This window comes from Salmo salar, chromosome ssa16 (genome assembly GCF_905237065.1).
Source record: "Salmo salar chromosome ssa16, Ssal_v3.1, whole genome shotgun sequence".
NCBI classification, from domain to species: Eukaryota; Metazoa; Chordata; class Actinopteri; order Salmoniformes; family Salmonidae; genus Salmo; species Salmo salar.
The window spans coordinates 50,388,060-50,415,481 of record NC_059457.1 but is presented as its reverse complement, the minus strand read 5'-3'; the positions used below and the strand labels follow the sequence as shown (position 1 = coordinate 50,415,481).

The 27,422-nt window shown below is 41.1% G+C and overlaps 1 protein-coding gene across 23 annotated transcripts in view; it reads right to left on the bottom strand.

The window, feature by feature from the left end:
• Positions 1-18,088: 18,088 nt before the first annotated feature.
• ptprsa (protein tyrosine phosphatase receptor type Sa) overlaps positions 18,089-27,422 on the bottom strand; it is a 421,887-nt gene continuing 412,553 nt past the window's right edge. For all 23 annotated transcript variants that reach the window (XM_045697360.1, XM_045697368.1, XM_045697369.1 and 20 more), the window contains 2 exons: positions 22,684-22,819; positions 18,089-22,190 (listed from right to left, as the gene is read on the bottom strand). In XM_045697360.1, the coding sequence (XP_045553316.1) occupies positions 22,122-22,190; positions 22,684-22,819 (205 nt within the window). In that variant the 3' untranslated portion in view covers positions 18,089-22,121. The remainder of the gene's footprint in view (positions 22,191-22,683; positions 22,820-27,422) is intronic.

Genomic DNA, 27,422 nt, shown 5'->3' with positions numbered 1-27,422 from the left:
CTGGGTTGACGCACTTCCGGGTCCGCACGAGAGACAGGAGCTGGAAACCCAGGGCTATGGAGGCGCACAGCCGGTCTAGATCTTACCTCCTGCACAACCCGCCTTGGCTGGATGGAACTAGTAGCCCTGTACGAGCGGGGTGCTCGTACAGGGCAGACTGGGCTGTGCAGGGGCCTGATGGTAGCCGTGCGTAGAGCGGGAGTTGGGTAGCCTGGTCCTCGGAGGCGTACCGGCGACCAGATGCGCTGCGCAGGCATCCTCCTACCAGGCTGGATGCCCGCTCTAGCACGGCACCTGCGAGGGGCTGGAATAACGCGCACCGGACTGTGCGTGCGTATGGGTGAGATAGTGCGCTCCTCAGCGAAACATAGCGCTCTCCACCCCATACGCTCCTCCATATAACCACGAGTAGCTGGCTTCCGGCTCTTCTTACGCCTAGCCAAACTACCCGTGTGCCCCCCCCAAAATGTTCTTGGGGGTGCCTCTCGTGCTTCTCCTTCAGCGCGTACTTGGCCTCGTACCACCGCCTCTCTGCCTTGGCTGCCTCCATTTCCCCCTGCGGGGCGTCGATAATCCCCAGCCTGATGCCAGGGTCCGGCCCCGTCCAGAACTTCCTCCCAAGTCCACTTCTCCCGCCAGTCCAACTCGAACTCCGTCTGCTCCTTCCTCTGCTGCTTGGTCCTTTGGTGGTGGGTGATTCTGTCACGGTTGTTGTCGGTGAATGAGGACCAAAACGCAGCAGGTACGTGAATGCTCATCTTGCTTTTTAATTATCTTTCAAAACGAACATACAAAATAACAAAAACACGAACGATCAACAAAAACAGTCTGGTAAGGCACAAGGCGAAACACAGAACAATCACCCACAAATCACACATACAAACACACCCTAATATATGGAACTCTCAATCAAAGGCAGATAGACAACACCTGCCTTCAACTGAGAGTCCCAACCCCAATCAACCAAACATAGAAACACACAACCTAGACTAACCATAGAATTACTAAACATAAACCAAAACCCGGAATTACTAAATTAAACACCCTTTACACAAACACACCACCCCGAACCACAGAAAACAAATACCCCCTGCCACGCCCTGACCAAACTACAAAACAATTAACCTTATATACTGGCCAGGACGTGACAGTCTGAGACAAATGGGTTGTCTTGGTGAGGGAACTATATTGACGTTGTGTTTCTAGTGGGCTCCTCCTATTGAAACTTCTCACAGTGTGAAATGTCATGGTGTTTAGGAGTTGCTCCTTTGTTTCTTTTTGTTTGTGGATTATGTTTGTTTGTCTGTGGAATGCAAAAATATGTTGACTATGTTGACTTTTTGTCTGTATTCTGTTTGGGGCCAATTCAGAGTAACCCACTCCTAAATGGAACTCAATCCCTTTTTATGCACTTTTCTCTCCTTGAACATGAGGTTTCAGTCAGCTATTCGTTCGGGGTGGAGATCACTGAAATGGAGGTGTGTCTACAGATATGCCACATTCTGACCTTGACTTAATTCCCTCATAATTCCACCACCTTTATGCACGATGAAACGATCAAAAAGGTGGAACAAGATGAGCAACCTGTCGGTTTCAAGTGGAACAACATTTAACATCTACTTTTCCCGATAGAAATAACACCGTTCTCCAAATAACACCATTCTCCAAATAACACCGTTCTCCAAATAACGCCGTTCTCCATGCACTGCAATTTACAAATTAATAAGAGGTATTGATAAGAGCTGGGTAAATGAGTAAGCCGTTTCGATAAGGGGATTGTAAATATATAAATCTATTAGATCTATTTTGACTTTTTTATCTGGAGACAAATGTGAAACCATGTCAGAAGACTGAAGCATTTCCACACAACTTTCCCACAGTGACGTCTATGAAATGTTGTGTCATTATGCAGAATTTAAATTGTATGGCATTTTAACTTGAAGGGGTTAAATTTGGAGACAAGCCAAACGGGTACATGTGAGCATGTGATGACAATACAAAGCATTGCACAATGACAGTCACGCCAAATGTAAACTTTGGGCACTCTCTAATGTTTTTATTGTACAGTATACAGTATGTTTCCTTTTCTCGGTAGCCTTTTCTAACGTTTCTAAATTAAGCCTGTAACACAACAAAATGTGGAAAAAGGCAAAGGGTTGAATAGTTTCTGAAGGCTCTGTACTTCAGGCACTAGCGGTTCTGGGGGGGGGCCCTGTGACAATTTTGGACCCCCTTGTGGCCCCCCTAAATGTGCAGTATGAAATAATTTTTACATAACAAATTTTTGCTATCGTTCTTTTTTTACATCCGTTATTAGACAGTGGCAACAGTGATGATTATGAACATGGTATTTTGCCTGCGAATGCCTGCAATGCAGTGAAGAAAATTATATGACAACAATAACGTCTAATGTAACTGGCCCTTCTAACAGTACAACTGGCCCCAGCTTGGCCCCCCCCAGTTGAAATGGTCTAGAACCACCACTGACTTCAGGTTGTTAGTAGCACTGTAAATATACACTCGCACTAGAGACAACACTCAAATGCAGTTACTATTATTCTCACACAGCAAGAGCAGGGGAGGGAAAAGAGAGAGTACGCTAAGAGAAGGAGAGAAAAGAGTGTACGCTGACAGAGGGAGAGAAAGGAGAGAGTGTACGGTAAGAGAGGGAGAGAAAGGAGAGAGAGTACGCTGAGAGAGGGAGAGAAAGGAGAGAGTGTACGCTGAGAGAGGGAGAGAAAGGAGAGTGTACGCTGAGAGAGGGAGAGAAAAGAGAGAGTGTACACAGAGAGGGAGAGAAAGGAGAGAGTGTACAGAGAGAAGCAGAGAAAGGAGAGAGTATGCTGAGAGAGGGAGAGAAAGGGGAGTGTACGCCAAGAGAGTGAGAAAAAGCCTCAGTCTATTGAGAGGTGTTGAGGGGAGAAATTTAAAATGAGAGTGTAGCCAAAGAGAGTTAGCAAGAAAGAAACAACTGCAGAGGCAGAGAAATATAGAGAGAGGGAACGAGAGCTAGAGCGAGAGAGGGAATGTTACCGATGGCCCTCTCTCTCTAACATGATCCAACTTTAATGGGAGCCATCAGTCAGTGGCGTCACTGAGCCTGGACACAGACAGAGGAAGGAGGGAGGAGAGGAGAGGAGAGAGGGAGGGAGGGAAAGAAGGAGGAAGAGACAGATTGATGCAGCAAGCCTCAGCAAGGATACATAAATAGTACTGAAGATACATATTCATTTTATTGCCCTTGACTGCTGGGAGACAGACAAACTGGTCTGTTAAGGATCGGACCCTTCATCTCAATTTCAGCCTAAAATGACATTCCCAAATCTAACTACCTGTAGCTCAGGACCTGAAGCAAGGATATGCATATTCCTGATACTATTTGAAAGGAAACACTTTGAATTTGTGGAGATGTGAAATTAATGTAGGATAATATAATACATTTGATGTGGTTAAAGATTTTTTTTTAAATAAATTCAATTAAATTAAACGCAAAAGAAAGGCCATAAAATGACCTAGAATGCTGAGTGTAATTTAGATGTTGTCCACCAGAGGGCAGTAGTGTGTGTGCAAAGTCCCAGACTGATACTTTCTCCCTGGTGTCCCTCACGAGTTTGCCGAAATGTACCCAAGTGGCCGAATTGGTCAATTGATACATTTCCAAGTACATAACTATAGAGATCATACAAAAATGCTATGGTAATACAACATTTAAAGTTTACACAGTCCCAGGAATGTAAAAATGTAAGTATGATGGATCATTAGCTTCCCAACATAAAATGTATTAACCTTCACACCTCTAATTATCATCGTCGTGTGTGTATGTGGCAGGGAAGTCAGGCGCAGGAGAAACCAACTTGGTATTACTGGAGTTGTTTTAACCAAAATGTACATAAAATAACATGGGCAACAATACCAGTAGCTCACTACTACAAAATACACAACACAAAATAACATACAAACAATCTCAGACAAGGACATGAGGGGAAACAGAGGGTTAAATAAACAACAGGTAATGAATGGGATTGGAACCAGGTGTGTGTTAAAACAAGACAAAACCAATGAAAAATGAAAAATGGATCAGTGATGGCTAGAAGACCGGTGACGTCGATCGCCGAGCACCACCCGAACAAGGAGTGGCATTGACTTCGGCAGAAGTCGTGACACTAGTTGGCCGGGCGGGGCTGGGTATGGAGCCAGAGACAGCAAACGGGTCAGACTGGAGAAGCCAGTTCCTACATTTGAAAGAGTGGGGGTATGTAGGACCTAAATGTAGTTTCTTTGAAGTTTGCTCCCACAGGTCATGTTACTCTTTACTACTATTGAGGATTAAAAAAAATTGGTTACAACTCAAGTTAATATTACTTATTTTATTTAACCTTTATTTTAGCAGAGGGTGAGCCCTGCATCAATACATGAAATACACAACACATATCTATAAACATATATATTATATAGAGTATCGGGAACACAATCACTATAATGAAATATGTGGATCAATAGGCATTAAGACACATATATTATACTAATATATTATATGCCTCAGGTGTATATATTATATATATATACACTGTACCAGTCAAATGTTCAGACACACCTACTCATTCAAGAGTTTTTCTTTATTTTTACTATTTTCTACATTGTAGAATAATAGTAAAGACATCAGACTATGACACAACACATATGGAATCATGGAGTAACCAAAAAAGTGTTAAACAAATCAAAATGTATTTTATATTTGAGATTCTTCAAAGTAACCACCCTTTGCCTTAATGAGAGCTTTGCACAATCTTGGTAATTTCTCAACCAGATTCATGAGGTAGTCACCTGGAATTAATTTCAATTAACAGGTGTGCCTTTGTGGAATTTCTTTCCTTCTTAATGCGTTTGAGCCTATCAGTTGTGTTGTGACAAGGTAGGGGTAGTACACAGAAGATAGCCCTATTTGGTAAAAGACCAAGTTCATATTATGGCAAGAACAGCTCACATAAGCAAAGAGAAACAACAGTTAATCATTACTTCAAGACATGAAGATCAGTCAATACGGAACATTTTGAACTTTGAAAGTTTCTTTAAAACCTGTTGGGGCTAGGGGGCAGTATTGAGAATTTTGAAAACAATATGTGCCCATTTTTAACTGCCTCCTACACCAACTCAGAAGCTAGAATATGCATATTATTGTTCATGTTTGGATAGAAAACACTCAGAATTTTCTAAAACTGTTTGAATGGTGTCTGTAAGTATAACAGAACTCATATGGCAGTCAAAACCCTGAGACAAATTCTGACAGGAAGTGGATACCTGATGTGTTGAATTACCTTTAAGCCTATGCCATTGAAACACACAGGGGCTTATTAATCTTTGAGCACTTCCTATGGCTTCCACTAGATGTCACCAGTCTTTAGAAAGTGGTTTGAGTCTTCTACTGTGAGAAATGAACGAACAAGAGCCTTGGAACGGTGGTGGCCGATTAGACTCTGGCGCGCGAGTTCATGTTGGGTACTCTCGTTCCAATACGTTTTAAAAGAGAATGCAATCGTCCGCCTCGAATATTATTCATGTTCTAGTTGAAAAAGGCACTAATGATTTATGCTATACAACGTTTGACATGTTTGAACGAACGTAAATATCCCCCTCGTATATATCCCCCTCGTTCATGAAGACAAGTCCGGCGGGCATAGATCATGTGCTAACAACACAGAGCTTTTTGGACATAAATTATGAGCTTTTTCGAACAAAACTACATTTGTTATGGACCTGGGATTCCTGGAAGTGACATCTGATGAAGAGAATCAAAGGTAATGGATTATTTACATAGTATTTTCGATTTTAGATCTCTCCAACATGGCGGTTAGTCTGTATCGCAAAGCGTATTTTTCTGGGCGCAGTGCTCAGATTATTGCAAAGTGTGATTTCCCAGTAAGGTTATTTTTAAATCTGGCAATCCGGTTGCGTTCAAGAGATGTAAATCTATAATTCTTTGAATGACAATATAATATTTTACCAATGTTTTCGAATAGTAATTATTTAATTTGTTGTGCTGATTTGACTGGCGGTATTGGAGGGAAAAGATTTCCTCAACATCAACGCCATAGTAAAACGCTGTTTTTGGATATAAATATGAACTTGATAGAACAAAAAATGCATGTATTGTCTAACATAATGTCCTAGGAGTGTCATCTGAAGGAGATTGTCAAAGGTTAGTGCATAATTTTAGCTGGTTTTCTGCTTTTGGTGACGGGTGTCTTTGCATTGACAAAACATTACACACAGCTATTTTCAATGTACTGTCCTAACATAATCTAACTTTATGCTTTCGCCGTAAAGCCTTTTTGAAATCGGACAACGTGGTTAGATTAAGGAGATGTTTATCTTTCAAAGGGTGTAAGATAGTTGTATGTTTGAGAAATTTGAATTATGACATTTAATTGTTTTCAAATTTGGCACTCTTGATATTTCACCTGTTGTTGATAGGGTGTACCAGGGGTGGGACGCTTGCGTCCCACATAGTCCATAGAGGTTAAGTGCAGTTGCAAAAACCATCAAGCGCTATGATGAAACCGGCACTCATGAGGACTGCCACAGGAAAGGAAGACCCAGAGTTACTTCTGCTGCAGAGGATAAATAAATTAAATAACTGAACCTCAGATTGCAGCCCAAATAAATTCTTCACAGAGTTCAAGTAACAGACACATCTCAACATCAACTGTTCAGAGGAGACTGTGTGAATCAGGTCTTCATGGTCGAATTGCTGTAAAGAAACAACTACTAAAGGATACCATTAAGAAGAAGAGACTTGTTTGGGCTAAGAAACACAAGCAATGGACATTAGACCTGTGGAAATGTGTCCTTTGGTCTGGAGTTCAAATTTGAGATTTTTGGTCTTTGTGAGACGCAGTGTGGGTGAACGGATGATCTCCACATGTGTATTTCCCACTGTAAAGCATGGAGGAGGTGTTATGGTTTGGGGGTGCTTTGCTGGTGACACTGTCTGTGATTTATTTAGAATTCAAGGCACACTTAACAAGCATGGCTACCACAGCATTCTGCAACGATATGCCATCCCATCTGGTTTGCGCTTAGTGGGACTATCATTTGCTTTTCAACAGGACAATGACCCAACACACCTCCAGGCTGTGTAAGGGCTATTTGACCAAGAAGGAGAGTGATGGAGTGCTGTATCAGATGACCTGGCCTCCGCAATCACTGACCTCAACCATATTGAGATGGTTTGGGATGAGTCGAGCCGCAGAGTGAAGGAAAAGCAGCCAACAAGTGCTCAGCATATGTGGGAACTCCTTCAAGACTGTTGGAAAAGCATTCCATGTGAAGCTGGTTGAGAGAATGCCAAGAGTGTGCAATGCTGTCATCAAGGCAAAGGTTGGCTGCTTTGAATAATCTAAAATCTAAAATACATTTTGATTTGTTTAACACTTTTTTGGTGTTAAAAAAGACTTGTGTCATGCACAAAGTAGATGTCCTAACCGACTTGCCGACTTGCTAAAACTATAGTTTGTTAACCTCTTGACGGTCGCCTAGGATAGGGGGCGCCACAGCGCATTTTGAAAATAATTCGTGCCCATTTTAAATGGCCTACTACTCAAACTCAGAAGCTAGGATATGCATATAATTAATACTTGTGGATAGAAAACACCCTAAAGTTTCTAAAACTGTTTGAATGGTGTCTGTGAGTATAACAGAACTCATATGGCAGTCAAAACCCCGAGACAGATCGAAACAGGAAGTGGAATTCTGAATTGCGAACTCAACTTCATCACGTTGCCAATTAATCACACCGTGAGCTATGGTTCATTGAGCACTTCCTATTGCTTCCACTAGATGTCCCCAGTGATTTGAGTCTCCTACTGTGAAAACTGACAGAATGACACGCTGTGGAACGTGGTCACACGGAGAGGGCCATCACCATTATGACGCCGGCGCCCCTGGTTACCCTCCCCTTTCGAAACGTTTTGAAACACAATGCAATCGTCCCCCTCGAATCTTATTGGAGCTCTCATTGAAAAAGGCCCTACAGATTTATGTTATACAACGTTTGACATGTTTGAACGAACCTAAATAAGAAAAAAATGCATTTTGTTGAAAGAGTAGCCCCGCGCACGTCGGAACTTTTGGCGAAGCCTTCAGAACGCGCTAACAAGAACAAGCTATTGGAACATAAAGGATTAACTTTTTCGAACGAAAATACATTTGTTGTGGACCTGGGATTCCTGGAAGTGCCTAAGGATGAAGATAATCAAAGGTAAGGGATTATTGACAAGACTAGATGTGATATGCGATTGTTCCAAGATGGCTAGCCTATTGCTATTGCTAGCCTATTGTTCTGAGTATCGCATCCCCTTTTATCGCAAAGTGTGATTACCCAGTAAAGTTATTTTTAAATCTGGCATTACAGGTGCTTTCAAGAGATATTCATCTATAAATCTTAGAATGACAATATTACATTTTAAAAATGTTTTCGAATAGTAATTTAGTAAATTGTAGCTCTGTTTCACCGGATGCATTTGAGGGAAAATAGTTAGTCAACGTTACGCGCCGATGTAAAATGCTGTTTTTATATATAAATATGAACTTTATCGAACAAAAGAATGCATGTATTGTGTAACATGATGTCCGAGGAGTGTCATCTGATGAAGTTTGTAAAAGGTTAGTGCTGCATTTAGCTGTTTTTTGGTTATTTGTGATGCATGTGGTTGGTCGGAAAATGGCTAATGTTTTGCTTTTGCTGTAAAGCCTTTTTGAAATCGGACAACGTGGTTCGATTCAGGAGAGGTGTATCTATAAAACGATATAATTTGAATAAAAAAAAATATAAAAAAAATGATAACATTTTGTTATGCTAATGGCGATATGATTTTTCGCTGGATGTCCGTCCAAGGCCGTACAGGGGTTAACCAGAAATGTATGGATTGGTTGAAAAACGAGTTTTAATGATTCCAATCTAGGTGTATGTAAACTTCCGACTTCAACTGTATATAGAAATCAAAGACAAATATCTTAAATGAATATGCAACCATTTAAACAACTGGATTAGCATGAGAAGAAAACGTTATTTTTAGATCAGGAAGTAAAATACGTTTTATCTTCTCCTTCCAATCTTTCACACGCGCAGGACTCCTCGTGTCACTCTCCCGGTCAATTTCATCCAAATGTGTTCATCCAATCTCATCCAAATGTGTATACTTGAAGTTCGATTATACTCTTAGTAGCCATGTTGTACTTTAAGTTTTGAGAAATGTTTGTAGAAGAAAACGAGCGCCTTGCACAACGTAAACTCCCCTGTGTCCTGTTGATTTTCAATGGACAATGAATTGTGTTGCGCACAGCCATAGGACAATGGCAGATACCCCTACAAAAGGCCATCGCTTACTCATGTAAAGCCCAGCTCATTGGCTATCTAGCTAGCTATGTTTTGAAACGATAGTTGGTCATTGGACAAAGAGATTGCCAATCAAGTGAACACCGCCTGTCTCATTGGTGCGTAATGATGTCTGTCCTTCGTGGGCTAATAGACGTGTTGTGTAGCCAATATGTAATGTAGAATGATGAAACAATGTTTGGATTCCTTCTAGAGTGTCTGAGGATTGCACAGAAACCGAACTTGACCGGGTGAAACAAAGTTTAGATTTCAAAGATTGTTTTAAGTTGAAAGAGTCGGAATTCATGCGAAACACTGTACAAAACATGGATCATGTTAGGATATAGAAATTGATTTTATCAAACGAAACTATGCTACATTTTATCTCTGGGACCCTCAGGATGACAAATCGGAGCAAGATTTCTGAATGTAAGTACATTATATACTGTCAGAGGTGAATGTGTCAAACCAGTTGCCTTGATTAAAGTGTTTTGTTGTTGTGCACTATCCTCAAACAATAGCATGGCATTTTTTTGCTGTAATAGCTACTGTAAATTGGACACTACAGTTAGATTAACAATAATTTAAGCTTTCTGACCATATAAGACATGTCTATGTTGGCTTTGTTTACAAAGCCATTCTAGTCAAATATTGCATATTGAGCAGCAGAGGTGGGATCAAGTCATTGTTTTTCAAGTCACAAGTAAGTCTCCAGTCTTAGCACTCAAGTCCCAAGTCAGGTCCCAAGTCAAGACAGGCAAGTCCGAGTCAAGTCTCAAGTCAAGACCAACAAGTCTCAAGTCAACTCTCAAGTCCTAAACTTTGAGTCCTTCACCAAATGTAATACCATTTCATATTTTTAACAAGAGTAATAGTTAGTATAATACATTTACGCAAATCATGAATGCTTTTAAAAATATATTTCTTACTTTCCAAATAAACGTTATATTTCCATGGAAATACATGGGTAGCCATAAGAAAGACCCCTCCCAATAGAGATCGACTATCGAGGATCGCTTTGGGCGCAATTGGGCGATGTAGGCTTGTACACAATCGCCCAACCTTAACACACACATACACACACTGTGTGTGTGGTTACAGTAGGCTAACATATGTCAATGTCTTTAGGAACAGCAGTAACATCATGCAGGATTTAGGCTACCAACTGCCTAGCCAGTTGCAGCTCAAACCTGGGTGCAATGATCACGTTCCCGCACTGACTGATTGTGTGCAGGCTCATTGATTTAACGTTACGTTGGCCAACATGCTACACTAGCAAAGTTATGAATGATATAGCTGTCGGCTATATTAGCCCCGATTTAACATTCTTGTGCAGCTTCAAATGTCGAACAAAGTTGGAAGTTGTTGCGCCTCAGTCTGTCATTTTCTTCCCGCATGTTTTGCAAGTTGCAATCCATTTTTTTGTTTTTTACTGCGTAGTTTTTATATCCGAAAATAATAATTTTGCGTATCATCTATCCAATGGCTCCATCTGAATTCACACGCCGACGTTCCTCTGGCTGCTGTCCGATTCAAACTGTAATCCGTTAAATGAAGAGTTGATGCGCTGCACACTTTTTTTAATAGCATAATTTTAAATATTTGGGCTTCGGGAGGGTATCAAGTCAGTTCAAGTCAAAAGGCTCAAGTCCAAGTTAAGTCACAAGTCATTGGTGTTAAAGTCAAAGTCAAGTTGCAAGTCATCATATTTGTGACTCGAGTCTGACTCGAGTCCAAGTCATGTGACTCGAGTCCACACCTCTGTTGAGCAGCAGCTGTCCCGATTTCGGGACACTGATGCAGAGAGAAAGGGAATGAGAGCTAGAAAGAGAGCGAGTTAACGGTGGCCCTCTCCCTCTCTCTCGAACATGATCCAACTTTAATGGGAGCCATAAGTCAGTGGCGTCGCCGATCCTGGACACATACAGAGGAAAGAGGGAAGAGTGGAGAGAGGGAGGGAGAGAAGGAGGGAGGAAGAGACAGTTTGATGCAGCATGCAGCAGCAAGGATACATACTGTAAACAGTACTGACATGGAGTAGATGCAGATTCATTTTGCTGGGAGACAAACTGCTCTAACCCTTGACTGCTGGGAGACAGACAAACTGCACTTCCCCTTGACTGCTGGGAGACAGACAAACTGCTCTTCCCCTTGACTGCTGGGAGACAGACAAACGGCTCTTCCCCTTGACTGCTGGGAGACAGACAAACGGCTCTTCCCCTTGACTGCTGGGAGACAGACAAACTGCTCTTCCCCTTGACTGCTGGGAGACAGACAAACGGCTCTTCCCCTTGACTGCTGGGAGACAGACAAACTGCTCTTCCCCTTGACTGCTAGGAGACAGACAAACTGCTCTTCCCCTTGACTGCTGGGAGACAAACTGCTCTTCCCCTTGACTGCTAGGAGACAAACTGCTCTTCCCCTTGACTGCTAGGAGACAGACAAACTGCTCTTCCCCTTGACTGCTGGGAGACAAACTGCTCTTCCCCTTGACTGCTAGGAGACAAACTGCTCTTCCCCTTGACTGCTGGGAGACAGACAAACTGCTCTTCCCCTTGGCTGCTGGGAGACAGACAAACTGCTCTTCCCCTTGGCTGCTGGGAGACAGACAAACTGCTCTTCCCCTTGGCTGCTGGGAGACAGACAAACTGCTCTTCCCCTTGACTGCTGGGAGACAGACAAACTGCTCTTCCCCTTGGCTGCTGGGAGACAGACAAACTGCTCTTCCCCTTGACTGCTGGGAGACAGACAAACTGCTCTTCCCCTTGACTGCTTGGAGACAGACAAACTGCTCTTCCCCTTGACTGCTGGGAGACAGACAAACTGCTCTTCCCCTTGACTGCTGGGAGACAGACAAACTGCTCTTCCCCTTGACTGCTGGGAGACAGACAAACTGCTCTTCCCCTTGGCGTCTGGGAGACAGACAAACTGCTCTTCCCCTTGACTGCTGGGTGTCACAGGGTGTAGACCAAAACGCAGCGGGACTATGTACACTCATCTTCTTTTATTTAGGACAAAGAAGGAAAACCAAAACAAACACGTATACAAAAACACGACGACGACGATTAACATTCCTGTAAGGCATGAAGCTATACACGGAAACAATCTCCCACAAAATCCCATGACAAACACACTCCTAAATATAGGACCTTCAATCAGAGGCAACGATAGACAGCTGCCTCCAATTGAAGGCCCCAATCCCCATTACCAAAACATAGAAATACAAACACCTAGACAGAACATAGAAATAAACTAACATAGAACGATAACCCAAAAACCCCGGAATACATAAATCAAATACCCCTCTACATACGCAACCACCCCGAACCATATAAACCAAATACCCCCTCTACATGAACACATACACAAACACACCCTGAACCACATAAAACAAATACCCCCTGCCACGTACTGACCAAACTATAAGAACAAATAACCCCTTTACTGGTCAGGACGTGACACTGGGAGACAGACAAACTGCTCTTCCCTTAACTGCTGGGAGACACTTAAACGCAGCTCTCAGCAAGCCCCTCAAAAGGAGTTCCATAAGTAACCACAATGATGGATGCAGATTAAAAAAAAATCATTCAATTATGAACGCAACATGCAACAATTTCAACAATTTTAGTGAGTTACAGTTCATATAAGACAATTAGTCAATTGAAATAAATTCATTAGGACCTAACCTGTGGATTTCACATTAATGGGCAGGGGTGCAGCCACTGGGGAGCCAGGCCCAGCCAGTCAGAATGAGTTTTTCCACACAAAAATACTTTATTACAGCTGTCTGGGTGGCAGGTCTCAGATGATCCAGATCCAGAAGCCAGATGTGGAGGTCCTGGGCTGGCGTGATTACACATGGTCTGCGGTTGTGAGGCCGGTTGGACGTACTGCCAAATTCTCTAAAACGACATTGGAGGCGGCTTGTGGTAGAGAAATTAACATTACATTCTTTGCCAATAGCTCCACAGCACAAGGTGCACCTGTGTAATGATCATGCTGTTTAATCAGCTTCTTGATATGCCACACCTGTTAGGTGGATGGATTATCTTAGCAAAGGAGAAATGCTCACTAACAGGGATGTAAACAGGCTGTATCACATCCGGACGGAATTGGGAGTCCAATAGGGCGGCGCACAATTGGCCCAGCGTCATCCGGGTTTGACCCGAGTAGGCCGTCATTGTAAATAAGAATTTGTTCTTAACTGACTTGCCTAGTTAAATAAAGGTAAAAATGTTCTAAAATAAATAAATAAATTGTGCACAAAATTTGAGTGAAATAAGATTTTTGTGAGTATGGAAGATTTCTGCAATCTTTGATTTCAGCTCATGAAACATGGGACCAACACTTTACATGTGGAGTTTGTATTTATGATACGTAGCCATACATTCAATGAAAGTTTCTGACTATAGACTATTTATCAATTAATGCAACGGTGATGGTCTATCGTAAGGCACTGTACAATAATGTCTTTAAATGTGTATTTTCTTACATAATGCGTCTTCATTCTTTGCAGACTAACATAACTAAATCTGATTTACCATTTGTTCACTAAGAAATTATGTAAATATCATCGGGGTTTCAACAGTACCGCTGTGAATCTATGACAAAATAATACAATTCACAATTATTTTCTACAGTGTATCCAGGAGATGGCAGCAAAGCCATGTGGATGCGAGAGAGAGCTATTCTCATGATAAAGGCCACTGCTGTCTCCTTACTGATGTTTCTGATGCATGAGAGATCTAGTGAGAAATAGCTAATCGCTTGCTTCTCATATTAAACATTATGTGGGAACCAGATAACACGTAAAACTACCAAGTTATAAAATAAATGCCCTCTAACATTAGGTGATTTCAAGCCACAAAACATTTTAAGCATATCATCCGACAGCGATCTATTTTACTTTAGGATTGTCTCTCCACATTCTCAGTCTATAGGAGTAATATGATTGTGTGGATCTGTTAGAGAACATGCACAGTATGAGACAATTTATCACATGTAGCCTATGGAATGAAAGTTAACAACCCATCCCTCATGATGAGGGCTCCCGAGTGCCACAGCGGTTTAAGGCACTGCATCTCAGTGCAAGAGGTGTCACTACAGTCCCTTGTTTGATTCCAGGCTGTATCACATCCAGCCGTGATTGAGAGTCCCATAGGGCGGCACACAATTGGCCCAGCGTTGGCTGGGGTAGGCTGTCATTGTAAATAAGAATTTGTTCTTAACTGACTTGCCTAGTTAAATAAAGGTTAAATAAAAAAAAGGACAGTCACACCCTACATCAAACTGACATATCCTTGAGCTATAGATGATTAACTTTAACACAATGACCACCACCACTGTGCGGATTTGAGATGAGGATTATTTTCAGTCGAATTTGAGCAACAGTGGCAGAGTATGGCCCTTTCAAATTCAACCTGGAAATCCGAGATATTCCATTTAGTATGATATGTTACTTTTAGTATGGTATGTATTCATTTTTGTGATATGTTAGGAATTATAATTCGTATTATATGTTTTACGAATTTGCAAACGTACAATATGTTATGAATTTGCAAAATGTACTATTTGTTATGAATTTACAAACCGTATGATATATTACGAATTCTAGCTAGGTGGTTAGGTGGCTAATGCTAGCTAGCTGGTTAAGTTTAGCTAGGCTAGGGGTTAGGCTTAAGTTTAGATGCTAGGTTAAAGGTTTAAGGTTAGAGGAAAGGTTAGCGGAAGGGTTAAGGTTAGGGTTAGCGGAAGGGTTAGCTAACATGCTAAGTAGTTGCAAAGTAGCTGAAAAGTACTAAGTAGCTCAAAAGTAGCTAATTATCTAAAATGCTAAAGTTGCCTGTGATGAGATTTGAAAAACCTTTGTGTTGCTAGATGTTCACATTCTACCCTGCCAACCACCTTCCTTTCATTTTTGCCTTAAGTAACCATCTGTCTTATGTGACCATACCAAACCTAACATATCATACTCATTTGAGTGTCCCGGATTTACATTTGCTATGTTACGTCTAGTCTATGAGATCAGGCTGTCAAATTAGTACAATTCTGCCAATAAAGGTGATCATACATAAACATCTAAATGGCAAGTTATTTATTTTTTCAATTTCTAAAAATCATGCTACCACATAGGCCTACTACAGAGAAAACCCATAATGCAGCATTCGAAAAGCCTTGGCAAATAGATAACCTACAAAAAAATTGCACAGCATGAGGCCTTTTCCGATAGGTCCCTTTCCCAGGCCTGATTGGATTGATTTGTCATTTGCAACAGAGAGCTCGGCCACGGGGCTGTGGATAATCCAATTTATCGCTTTGCCATTTATTACACATTTCTCCTCCTTTTGGGTCCAGTGTCACATCGATTCTTTGATCGCTTGCTTAGCTAGGTCCTAACAAGCTTCCGTTTGAACCACTGCATAAGTACCATCCTACTTCCCTAGCTCGGCTGTCTCTGGGCTTGTCATTGACTTCAGCAGCCACTTCTGTTAAATAAAACAATTACTACCAGTATACTTGAAGTAGTGTGTCATATTAACTGTATTACACTCTTCTAGGAGATTTACATAACCTAATAATGTAGACAATAATGTTGGATTAACATACTCTGTGTTCTAACAGACTGATCTTTCGTATGACAGGCATAACTGATTACCATGTCTTATTACAAGCAACTTAGCATACGCCTGTGGAAACTTAAAGGCGTATAGTATTTCCTGAATGAATCATAAAAAAGTTTAACATTTCAGTCTTGACGGACATTTTCCTTTTTCATAATAAGGTTATGACATTTTTGTGTGAATGCTGTCATTGTGACTTGTTAAAATAGCTAAACGTGCAATCTTTTAATGAAAATTGTAACAACATGGCCAATGAGAGGCTTTGAAGCCACTGGATGCCATTTTGGTACTCCTTACAAGGAGCAGTCCTTCATATGAATGCATTGAATTCTACAGTATTTCAATAAAATGTTTCAAGGAAGAAATATGACATATATTGGTATTTTTTGTTGTTGTATTGAAGACAGTATTATTAGTACTCTAAAAAAAATACTTGTAGGAATATGTTTTTATACAGTCTGCACTTTAACCTCATTGCCCTTGTATCATTACAAATCCAAAGTGCTGGAGTACAGAGCCAAAACAACAATAAATGTGTAACTGTCCCAATACTTTTGGAGCTCACTGTATATACTGCATACAGTGCCTTCAGAAAGTATACTCACCCCTTGACTTCTTCCACAATTTGTTGTGTTACAAGGTGGGATTAAAATTGATTTATATAGTCTGCAATGTCAAAGTGGAAGAAAAATTCTAACATTATGGAAAATAAAACACGAATATATCTTGATTACATAAGTATTCAAAAATGTTCAATTTAATCCATTTTAAATTCAGGCTGTAACACAACAAAATGTGGAAAAAGTCAAGCAGTGTGAATACTTTCTGAAGGCATTGTACCAACTTCTCTGTTTCTAAATTAGGGCATGAGCAAATATAGGGAAAACACAAAACCAAGTGATTTACAGGACAGTTATGGATCTGTAGGGAGACTAATTGATTTTAATGACCATTAAGTGGTGAATTTTACACTTAACAAGTAGGGGTTTCAAATGTAATGGGTGTTCACATTGTAAATCTATTTATACCATGGCATTGTTGAATACTCATTTCTGATTGGCTTGAAGGGCATTCTAGAAGCGTGCATTATTTCCCTATAAAGCCCATTATAATTGCACGGTAGAATTCAATGGCTATAGTTCTTAAATGTTCTGTTTGAGCTGCTTTTGAAAGCAAAAGTCGAATTGAAAACATTATTGGCATTGTTGAATTACATTTTCATAATAGCAAGATAGGACTGATGGCCTGTTTAGTTAAACTAGCAAATATTTTGGTTTGGTTACCAAGGCAACTATTGTCGCTATCTAGTTAAACTTGCTAGCTACTTCAATGGACGTTGAACACATTTATACCTGCAAATGAACACATTTGTAGCGGTAAATTTGTTCAATTATAGCCATGGTATAAAAGGGATAATCAACTTGGGGTTTCACGTCGTTCATTATTTTCCAGAGAACGCATAGAGCCCCGTTGATTATCCCTTCCATGGTTTGTCAGATGTTATGGAAGGATGGTCCAAGCCCACAGTGGTTCTCAGTCAAATGGACTAGGTAGGTCTACAGATGTTTTTAACACATTTTAAACAACCTGTTATGTCTGCTATTTGAGATAATTTATGTTTTACTGGGCTATAGGTTGATGTACCGATTAGTGCAGATACATTAGTTCGCAAAAAAAAAAAGATGCAAATACAACTTCGTTTATCTGATTTTGTCTTGTCATAATAAGCTCCCATTTGGGGGACACAGCCATGACTTGCAACAAGTGGTGGAAGAAACAAACAGAGTGTCTTAAGCAATAACACATGATTTACCAATGATTACGAACGCAACACGGCATAAAGGAACAGTGACTATTGGTACAGTAGCATGTCTTCCTGGAAGAAAGACCGCTTTATGTACTATGCACCTAGCCTGTACTCTGTGACCTGTAGATGTTGTCCTTCCTTTCAAATACTATAATTAAGTATTAGGATTAATGTATTATTTGTTGTTATAATGTGTGTACTATTACCATACACAGATGGTCTAATTAACTGTACTTAAACCTGTGCAATAGTTGGGCAAAGATTAATAAAACAACATAAGAGCACACATTCAGACAACATTTTTTTAATACAAAGTCAACATATCTACATACACAGTGGTTTTTAACCAATCATTGTTTCAGTTAGAAGTAACAGTTTGAAAGCGATAGCACTTGGCCCTCATACAAAGAAAAAACTATTTTGATTGAGCTTAGGTTCTTTATCTTTTTGTTGGCTGTTGTACGTATAGGTTCTATTATTTGATAGTAATTTTTCTCTTTTGTTAATTTCCCCACCTCGGCGGAATATTCCAGTAGATTTGGCTGCTATTGTTGTCAAACGTCTGGCATCTTAACATGAAGTCAAAGAGTAACACATCGCACAAACTTCCAAAGATGTCCAGTCTTGTTTTTTGTCATGGGCCCTTAACCAGTCTTTGAATTCAGTCACAAAAAGTCCTAATTTCAAGATTTGTTCATATGAAAAGGTCTGCGATTCCCACTTGAAAAGGCTATGCTGGAAATGTCTTTGTTGTTTCGTCTTCCTTCATCCTAGTCTTTGCATCACACGGCTCCTTCCCATTCAGTCCTGACTCATTCTGCATCCCGTAACAAAACATTAAAAAAAGAATAAGAATGAACACAGTATGGTACTAGGTTCTTACAGTATAATGAACCCTCTTACATCATGTTATGATTCAGAATCAGTGGTAGTGTACTGTAGTACTTTGCCCTTAATGGCTGTGTCATCGCACTATGGCCAGTTGCTAAGTAGCAAAACTATCTCTTGTTTCTCTCTATGACTGCCAATGGACAATCCACTTATTGGCTTTTTAGGCAGTTGGGAACTAGCACTTCTCCTTTCTTTGGGTGGAAAGATAGAGCTTTTGTTTTGGAAAGGAATAGTCCTTTGGTTGCCATCATTTCCCAGCCCTGTTCACTTTAGGGCTAGACAGCCTGTGCTGAGGGGTCATCATTGGCATCTCATAACAGAGTTAGCTGTGGGTGGCTAGCAGGGGATATTGCTAACATGGTAGATATGACAAAGAAAGAGGGGACTTAAGAACAGAGAGCAGAGTGGACTACAAATGTTACAAAGGGAGAAAGTACACTTTACACTGTGAACTTTGCAATGAGCAGAACCTTATCTTTGCAGTTCAGTATGTGATCTGAAGTAAGAGAGCATTGAGAGTTAAATTAAACAAATACATATAATCTATATGTTTGTTTATTTACAGGTGTTATATTCTGGATCATAGTTGATATCTAACAAATGGATGATCGTGTTGTGTCTGAAAAGAAACACCCAAATAAAGAGGAGGAAATAATGGACTTCTGAGAAAGAGGGAGATGACGGTCTGTACATGGTCAAAAAGTACAGTACCTTTAGTCTGGCAAATTCAGCAAAATGGGTAATACCTTTCCTCCAGTTGAATGCTTTGTAGACTATTTAATCTACTACATATGAAAATAATACTCAAACAAATACATGACTATTGTTAGCTAATGATAATAGTAATTTCAACAACAATTAAAAAGACACCATCTCCTTATCGGCACAGGTCTACCAAGTGGTAGGATTTAAAAAGGGTTGCAGGAGCGGCGCCCGGCCAGACACCTCCCCTAATTGTTTCCAGAGAAACACACAATATTTAAGGTTAAGTTCATGGTTACAAAACAAAAAAAATCCATCAGACTTTTACATGAGCAATTGAAAGTTTATGGGTGGTAAAAAATACAATAAAAATAAGAAACAGAAAAAAATACATTTGGATACATCTTTATATTCTTCATTTAAATATATATGAATGTGCGATATATATATATATATATATATATATATATATATATATATATATATAGGCACACATCCACACGTTATACATAACATTTCTATAGTGAAAAAATAGAATGTCTTTTAACATAATATGAACAAATAAGCATACATTTTTTTCCTGCTAATTTAAAAAAATGTGATACAATATCTCTGTAAAAAAAACGAAACAAAAAAATAAAATAAAAAGTAAGCTATGTAAAGTAAAATAACAATAGTCATCATAACACAACATTCATGTTTCCATAATGTTACAATAACAATAAGGCTTTTTTGGAAATCAGAAAGACTACACACAGTTCCTTTCATCATTCTGTTAGTGTATATACCAATCCAAAAACCTTCACAGAATCCATTGTAAAAGCATACCCCTGGGTATACCAAAGCACTGACCTCTGAGAAAAAATAAAATTGTGGGCTTTGAGGGCTTGTTTTTATCAGACACGTGTACATAGTGCGTAGAATCGGCCCTGCTATTGTTTAGATTTAAAGTTTAGTGATGTGCAAGTCATTTGTATCGTGGACATAACTTTCACATCACAACATTCAAATCCAAAATGGCCAGTTCTTCCCCAGTCATCCACAGTGGCCTTTGGCCAGTCATCCACAATGGTCTTTGGCCAGTCATCCATAGTGGAATAGACAGGAATCTTTCTCTGGTTTATCAACTCAGTTCCTCACAACTTTGAACCACTGTCCTTCCACTGTTAGTAGAGCACTAGTCTCTCTCTTTAAGTCAAGCTTGGGATGAATGTCGAGTGAGACAGTGAGTATAGAGGAGGCTGAGAGGAGTTGATGGGGGGGGACCATAACATGTGGATGCGTTTTCAGTCTCAGCCGTATGGGTGCAAACTGACACCGCCAGACCAGGCACCTCCATTGTCATTCCATACCAGAGTCACACTTACAGCATACAGGAGAATAAGCAGCATGTTTGGTATTGACAGAAACCCCCCAGAAATACAAGTAATTGTAAGACAAAATTAACAAATGATTACAATGGGTTGTTGGTCACTGTACAAGTTTGCAAAGAGAGCTCAGTTGCCGCCATTCACCATGCCAAGTTCTCCTGTGGTGATTCCACTCGTTCAATATGTTGGGCACTGCACCAGTAAAAACTAGTCCTGAACGAAGAGTGACAGTAAAAAGTCAAGGGACTTCATTGTCATTTATCTGGTCTTGCAAGAGCGGTCTCTTTTTACCCAGTTTCCATGGTGACTGAGGCTAAGAGAGCTATATCAGTGGTTACTGTATAAACATGTTGGGGTTTGTCCTCAAGAAGCTCCACACGTCAAGTGATGGAGAAACTGAAACGGTAAGTTGATTGAATTGGCATTTGACGATATCCACCGCTGACAGTCACTTTATGACACCGTCATCACTTTCCCCCAGAATATTCTGTACTGCAGAAGCTCCTCTTAGCCCAAAGAGTTGAAGGGATATAGGGCTGCCCTTTGTACGAGATGATGGACATGTGAGGAGTTGGGAGTTGAGCTTCTAAAGTTGTAACAGAACTATGGGCAGTAGAAGTTATCTTGCTTAGAGAGAAGAATGAGTGTGGTAGGGGGTACCGAATGGAGGATGACTTCTCTTGCCAGTACCTTACCGTTAACTCAGTGTGTTTGTCTCATCAGAGGTGTCTGACATTTTGGGGACAATCATCTGTGTACACAGACAACCACAGTTTTCCATCAGAAGTGTTTCTAAACAACTAGGAACTCTGAACCTCTGTCCTTACATGGTAAAAAAGGCGAACGCTTCCCCATCTAAGCTACATCCACTCCACCATTTTCGCAGTTTTTACCAATCCCTTTTTTTTACCTCAGTCACGTTCGCCTAGTTGGTTTTTCCTTCATTCACTGTTATCTTTGTATTGTTTGTAACGTAGTTATTTTTTTAATAGATGTCCACGAAATGTTTACAATGTCCACCTCCACATCTGAACACTTGAGGTAAGGTTCGCAGTCCGACGCTTTAATTATTCCCACCCCACAGCTTGAGCCACCACTTTTGGTTCCTTTCTTCAGAGTGAGGGGCGTCAATTAGTTCTGCTGATGGAGTCATTTACGGTTTCCTCACCGGCATCAAAGTCCATTGGGTCCAATTGGAATTGCACTCTTGTTGGCTTTAAAAAAAAAAAAAAAAAATCTACAATTCGTTTGCTATTCTGTTGGTTGAATTTTGTTTTCTGGCTGCTGTTGTTGTTGTCATTTCTATGGCTCAGGAGACTGTTGAGGGGGACATAGGATTCGGGGGACGAGATGGATTTTTACGTTGCATAGTGATCAAAGCTTCCTAGGTATTCCAGACCCGCCTGGTAACAAAACTGATATTCATCCTGCATAGACAAAATAAACAACATTCAACATTACTTTTGTTCAGCAGCAAACAGAATATACTTCACTTAAACAATAAGGCATGAGGGCTTGTGGTATATGGCAAATATACCACGGCTAAGGGCTGTTCTTAGATACAGCCGTTAACCGTGGTATATTGGTCATATACCACAAACCCCCGAGGTGCCTTATTGCTATTATAAACTGGTTACCAACGTAATTAGAGCAGTATAAAGAAATGTTTTGTCATAACCGTGGTATACAGTCTGATATACCACGGCTGTCAGCTAATCAGCATTCAGGGTTCGAACCACCCAATTTATAATATTCAATATAGTACTACAAGCCAAACTTAGCAGCAGCTCTAAGACTTACAGCCAGTATCAATGCTAACACAATGCTGATGCATATTCCTAGCACCCATGGCAAAACTACATGTTCAACCAAAAACCTACACTATCCATGAGAACCTGTGGGTTTGGAGTGACCCCTCACCTCTGTCTGCACCATGGCCGGCCTCTGTGTCCGCAGCATCTTGACCGTCTGAAAGATGTCTACCACGCCTTCATAGCGCATCCTCTCCAGCACGATGCTGAGTGTGGTGAAGACACCGCTCCGGCCAACCCCCGCACTGGAAACACACACAGACACACCAGTCTCAGGGGATATGCTGGGATATTGAAAAAACTACATTTCCAATTCACACATGCATATTAATACACACTTGTTCATGTGTGAAATTTAACAAATATAAGCACCCACCAAATTATTATTATTATGATGATGATGATGATGATTATTATTATAACAGATGAAGTCCAACAATCATGCAAACAGCTCTATCAGGCATCCATTTTGAAAGTTGTTATTCCTCCTGTTCCTGGATACCAGTCATCAAGGTTGTTATTTCTCCTGTCCCTGGATACCAGTCATCAAGGTTGTTATTTCTCCTGTCCCTGGATACCAGTCATCAAGGTTGTTATTTCTCCTGTCCCTGGATACCAGTCATCAAGGTAGTTATTTCTCCTGTCCCTGGATACCAGTCATCAAGGTTGTTATTTCTCCTGTCCCTGGATACCAGTCATCAAGGTTGTTATTTCTCCTGTCCCTGGATACCAGTCATCAAGGTTGTTATTTCTCCTGTCCCTGGATACCAGTCATCAAGGTTGTTATTTCTCCTGTCCCTGGATACCAGTCATCAAGGTTGTTATTTCTCCTGTCCCTGGATACCAGTCATCAAGGTTGTTATTCCTCCTGTTCCTGGATACCAGTCATCAAGGTTGTTATTTCTCCTGTCCCTGGATACCAGTCATCAAGGTTGTTATTTCTCCTGTCCCTGGATACCAGTCATCAAGGTTGTTATTTCTCCTGTCCCTGGATACCAGTCATCAAGGTTGTTATTTCTCCTGTCCCTGGATACCAGTCATCAAGGTTGTTATTTCTCCTGTCCCTGGATACCAGTCATCAAGGTTGTTATTTCTCCTGTCCCTGGATACCAGTCATCAAGGTTGTTATTTCTCCTGTCCCTGGATACCAGTCATCAAGGTTGTTATTTCTCCTGTCCCTGGATACCAGTCATCAAGGTTGTTATTTCTCCTGTCCCTGGATACCAGTCATCAAGGTTGTTATTTCTCCTGTCCCTGGATACCAGTCATCAAGGTTGTTATTTCTCCTGTCCCTGGATACCAGTCATCAAGGTTGTTATTTCTCCTGTCCCTGGATACCAGTCATCAAGGTTGTTATTTCTCCTGTCCCTGGATACCAGTCATCAAGGTTGTTATTTCTCCTGTCCCTGGATACCAGTCATCAAGGTTGTTATTTCTCCTGTCCCTGGATACCAGTCATCAAGGTTGTTATTCCTCCTGTTCCTGGATACCAGTCATCAAGGTTGTTATTTCTCCTGTCCCTGGATACCAGTCATCAAGGTTGTTATTTCTCCTGTCCCTGGATACCAGTCATCAAGGTTGTTATTTCTCCTGTCCCTGGATACCAGTCATCAAGGTTGTTATTCCTCCTGTCCCTGGATACCAGTCATCAAGGTTGTTATTTCTCCTGTCCCTGGATACCAGTCATCAAGGTTGTTATTTCTCCTGTCCCTGGATACCAGTCATCAAGGTTGTTATTTCTCCTGTCCCTGGATACCAGTCATCAAGGTTGTTATTTCTCCTGTCCCTGGATACCAGTCATCAAGGTAGTTATTTCTCCTGTCCCTGGATACCAGTCATCATGTGCCGTCGCTACACAGTTTAACACCTGACTCTAACCTGATCATGTCAGAGGTTATCTTGATGTGAAGCATGTACACAATTGACTTTGATGCCTGGCTACACACCAACACAACACAAAATGAACACACACGCGCATGAACGTACACAATCTCGAACACACATGAATGCACACACACACACATAAACTCTTCCTCATTAAGTCCCCATTGCAAACCTTTCCCTGTAACAGTCCCCAGAAATAGGGAGTCTTATGTCTGATCCTGAAATTCTTGAGGGCTGTCTCCGTAAGCTGCTTTGGTGTGAAATGACTTCCTCTTCACCAATGGGACAATAATTGATATGACAGCAGACATGTATTTTCATCCTACCCACCCCATGACGGTTTCTGACTGGAGATGGAAGAGGAGAAGACAGGGGTTGCAAAAGTCGGGAGTGGACTGGAGTTGAAAGGTCACCAATGATAAAACCCCAACACACACACAAAAAAAACAGAACTAAGGACAAAGAGTTGAGCATCCCTATAGAGTCCTTGCTTCCTCGCCTTCTTGTGTCACCACAAAGTCTGTCCGCATTCAGTCCTCTCAACAACTGTTCCACCACACCCCACTGCTATCCCTCCATCCCTCCAACCCCATCCACACCAATCCTATCCTCCCCTGCAGTGTGGAGAAAGCTCTTCCCTGGGAGCTGGTCACAGCTTGTCACATGGGGGTTTTGGACTAGATGGGGTACAGCTTTTCTCAGAAACAATGTTTTCGTAGCAGGTTAGGAGAACTTACACAGCAGGTTAGGAGAATTAATCTACAGTAGCAGGTTAGGATAATTAGGTTAAGGTTAGAAAAAATGCTAAAATGCTCAACTTTTGACACTAATTTGACATAAGCTGTACTCCATCTAGCCATGATCATCACTTGGCTCTTAAACTCCATCAAACCCTTTTAAATAGACAGACTTCTAAATCTGACAGATGTGGAAAGCAGCGCTGAATGAGAGGATTTACATTCCCATTCACAGGAAGTAATCAGCCAATTAATGACAAAAACCATCAGGCTCTATTAGATAGGTATTGGGGGAGCGAGAGAGAGAGAGAGAGAGAGAGAGAGAGAGAGAGAGAGAGAGAGAGAGAGAGAGAGAGAGATAATTGGATGATTGGGAAGAGTGACGGGAAGTGCAAGGGACTGAGAAAATATATGGAGGGATGAGAGATAGAGGGGGATGGAAACCAAAGCAAGAGAGAAAGTGTGAGAGAAAGAAAGAAAGAATGTACCATCTTTTGATATGACAGTGCGAGTAGGTAGAAAGAGACTGAAACACACAAAGATTAGAAAGGTAGGGAGAGAAGGATGACGAGAGGACAATAGGAGAACAAAGGAGGGGTGACAGACAGACAGACAGACAGACAGACAGACAGACAGACAGACAGACAGACAGACAGACAGACAGACAGACAGACAGACAGACAGACAGACAGACAGACAGACAGACAGACAGACAGACAGACAGACAGACAGACAGACAGACAGACAGACAGACAGACAGACAGACAGACAGAGACAATAGGATAACAAAGGAGGGAACCTATATAGTCCAGACAGACAGACAGACAGATAATTCAGACAGACTAACAGTAGCGGTACCCTATATAGTGCACTACTTTTGACTAGGGCCCATATGTCTCTGATCAAAAATGGTGCACTTTATAGAACATAGGGTGTCATTTGGGATGCAACCCTGCCATTTGAGGACAGACCGGAAGTGTTATTGCAGTACTCGAACACCTCGGGAATTGTCTGTCTTCTGTCAAAATCCATGTTGGGAAATTGGGAAGGAGTCAGGGATGTTGCTTCCCTCCATTGCTAGTTCTTGGAAAGCTCCGGAAGCCCCGTACTGACAGCTGGGCTCTGCTACTGTCTGTCTGTCTGTCTGTCTGTCTGTCTGTCTGTCTGTCTGTCTGTCTGTCTGTCTGTCTGTCTGTCTGTCTGTCTGTCTGTCTGTCTGTCTGTCTGTCTGTCTGTCTGTCTGTCTGTCTGTCTGTCTGTCTGGAGATAGAGATAGAGATAGAGATAGAGAGAGAGAATAACAACTCTGCTTTACTGCAGCTTCCTTAGACACAGCCTTCTCTCTTAATCTCTTGTGGGCAGACTAGGTAAACATAAATGGTGCTGTTGATCTGTCATTATACAACAGGATGCATGAGACAATGAGCAGCAGTAGATCCATTCCTTGGGTTTTTCCTCACTGATTACTTGGACAAATCCCGATTTTGCATCTTTTGAATTTCAGAAGGGGAGGGGACATTTGGCCCATAGACTTGCCCTCAACTATCTCAACAATTACGCAATACATTCGTTAACCGAGATGACCGAGCTCTTAAAGGTTATAGTCAATGTCTGGTGGTGATATCATACTTTCCCAATGGGAGTATGGTGGTGATATCATACTTTCCCAATGGGAGTATGGTGGTGATATCATACTTTCCCAATGAGAGTATGGTGGTGATATCATACTTTCCCAATGGGAGTATGGTGGTGATATCATACTTTCCCAATGAGAGTATGGTGGTGATATCATACTTTCCCAATTGGAGTATGGTGGTGATATCATACTTTCCCAATGAGAGTATGGTGGTGATATCATACTTTCCCAATGAGAGTATGGTGGTGATATCATACTTTCCCAATGGGAGTATGGTGGTGATATCATACTTTCCCAATGAGAGTATGGTGGTGATATCATACTTTCCCAATGGGAGTATGGTGGTGATATCATACTTTCCCAATGGGAGTATGGTGGTGATATCATACTTTCCCAATGAGAGTATGGTGGTGATATCATACTTTCCCAATGAGAGTATGGTGGTGATATCATACTTTCCCAATGGGAGTATGGTGGTGATATCATACTTTCCCAATGAGAGTATGGTGGTGATATCATACTTTCCCAATGGGAGTATGGTGGTGATATCATACTTTCCCAATGGGAGTATGGTGGTGATATCATACTTTC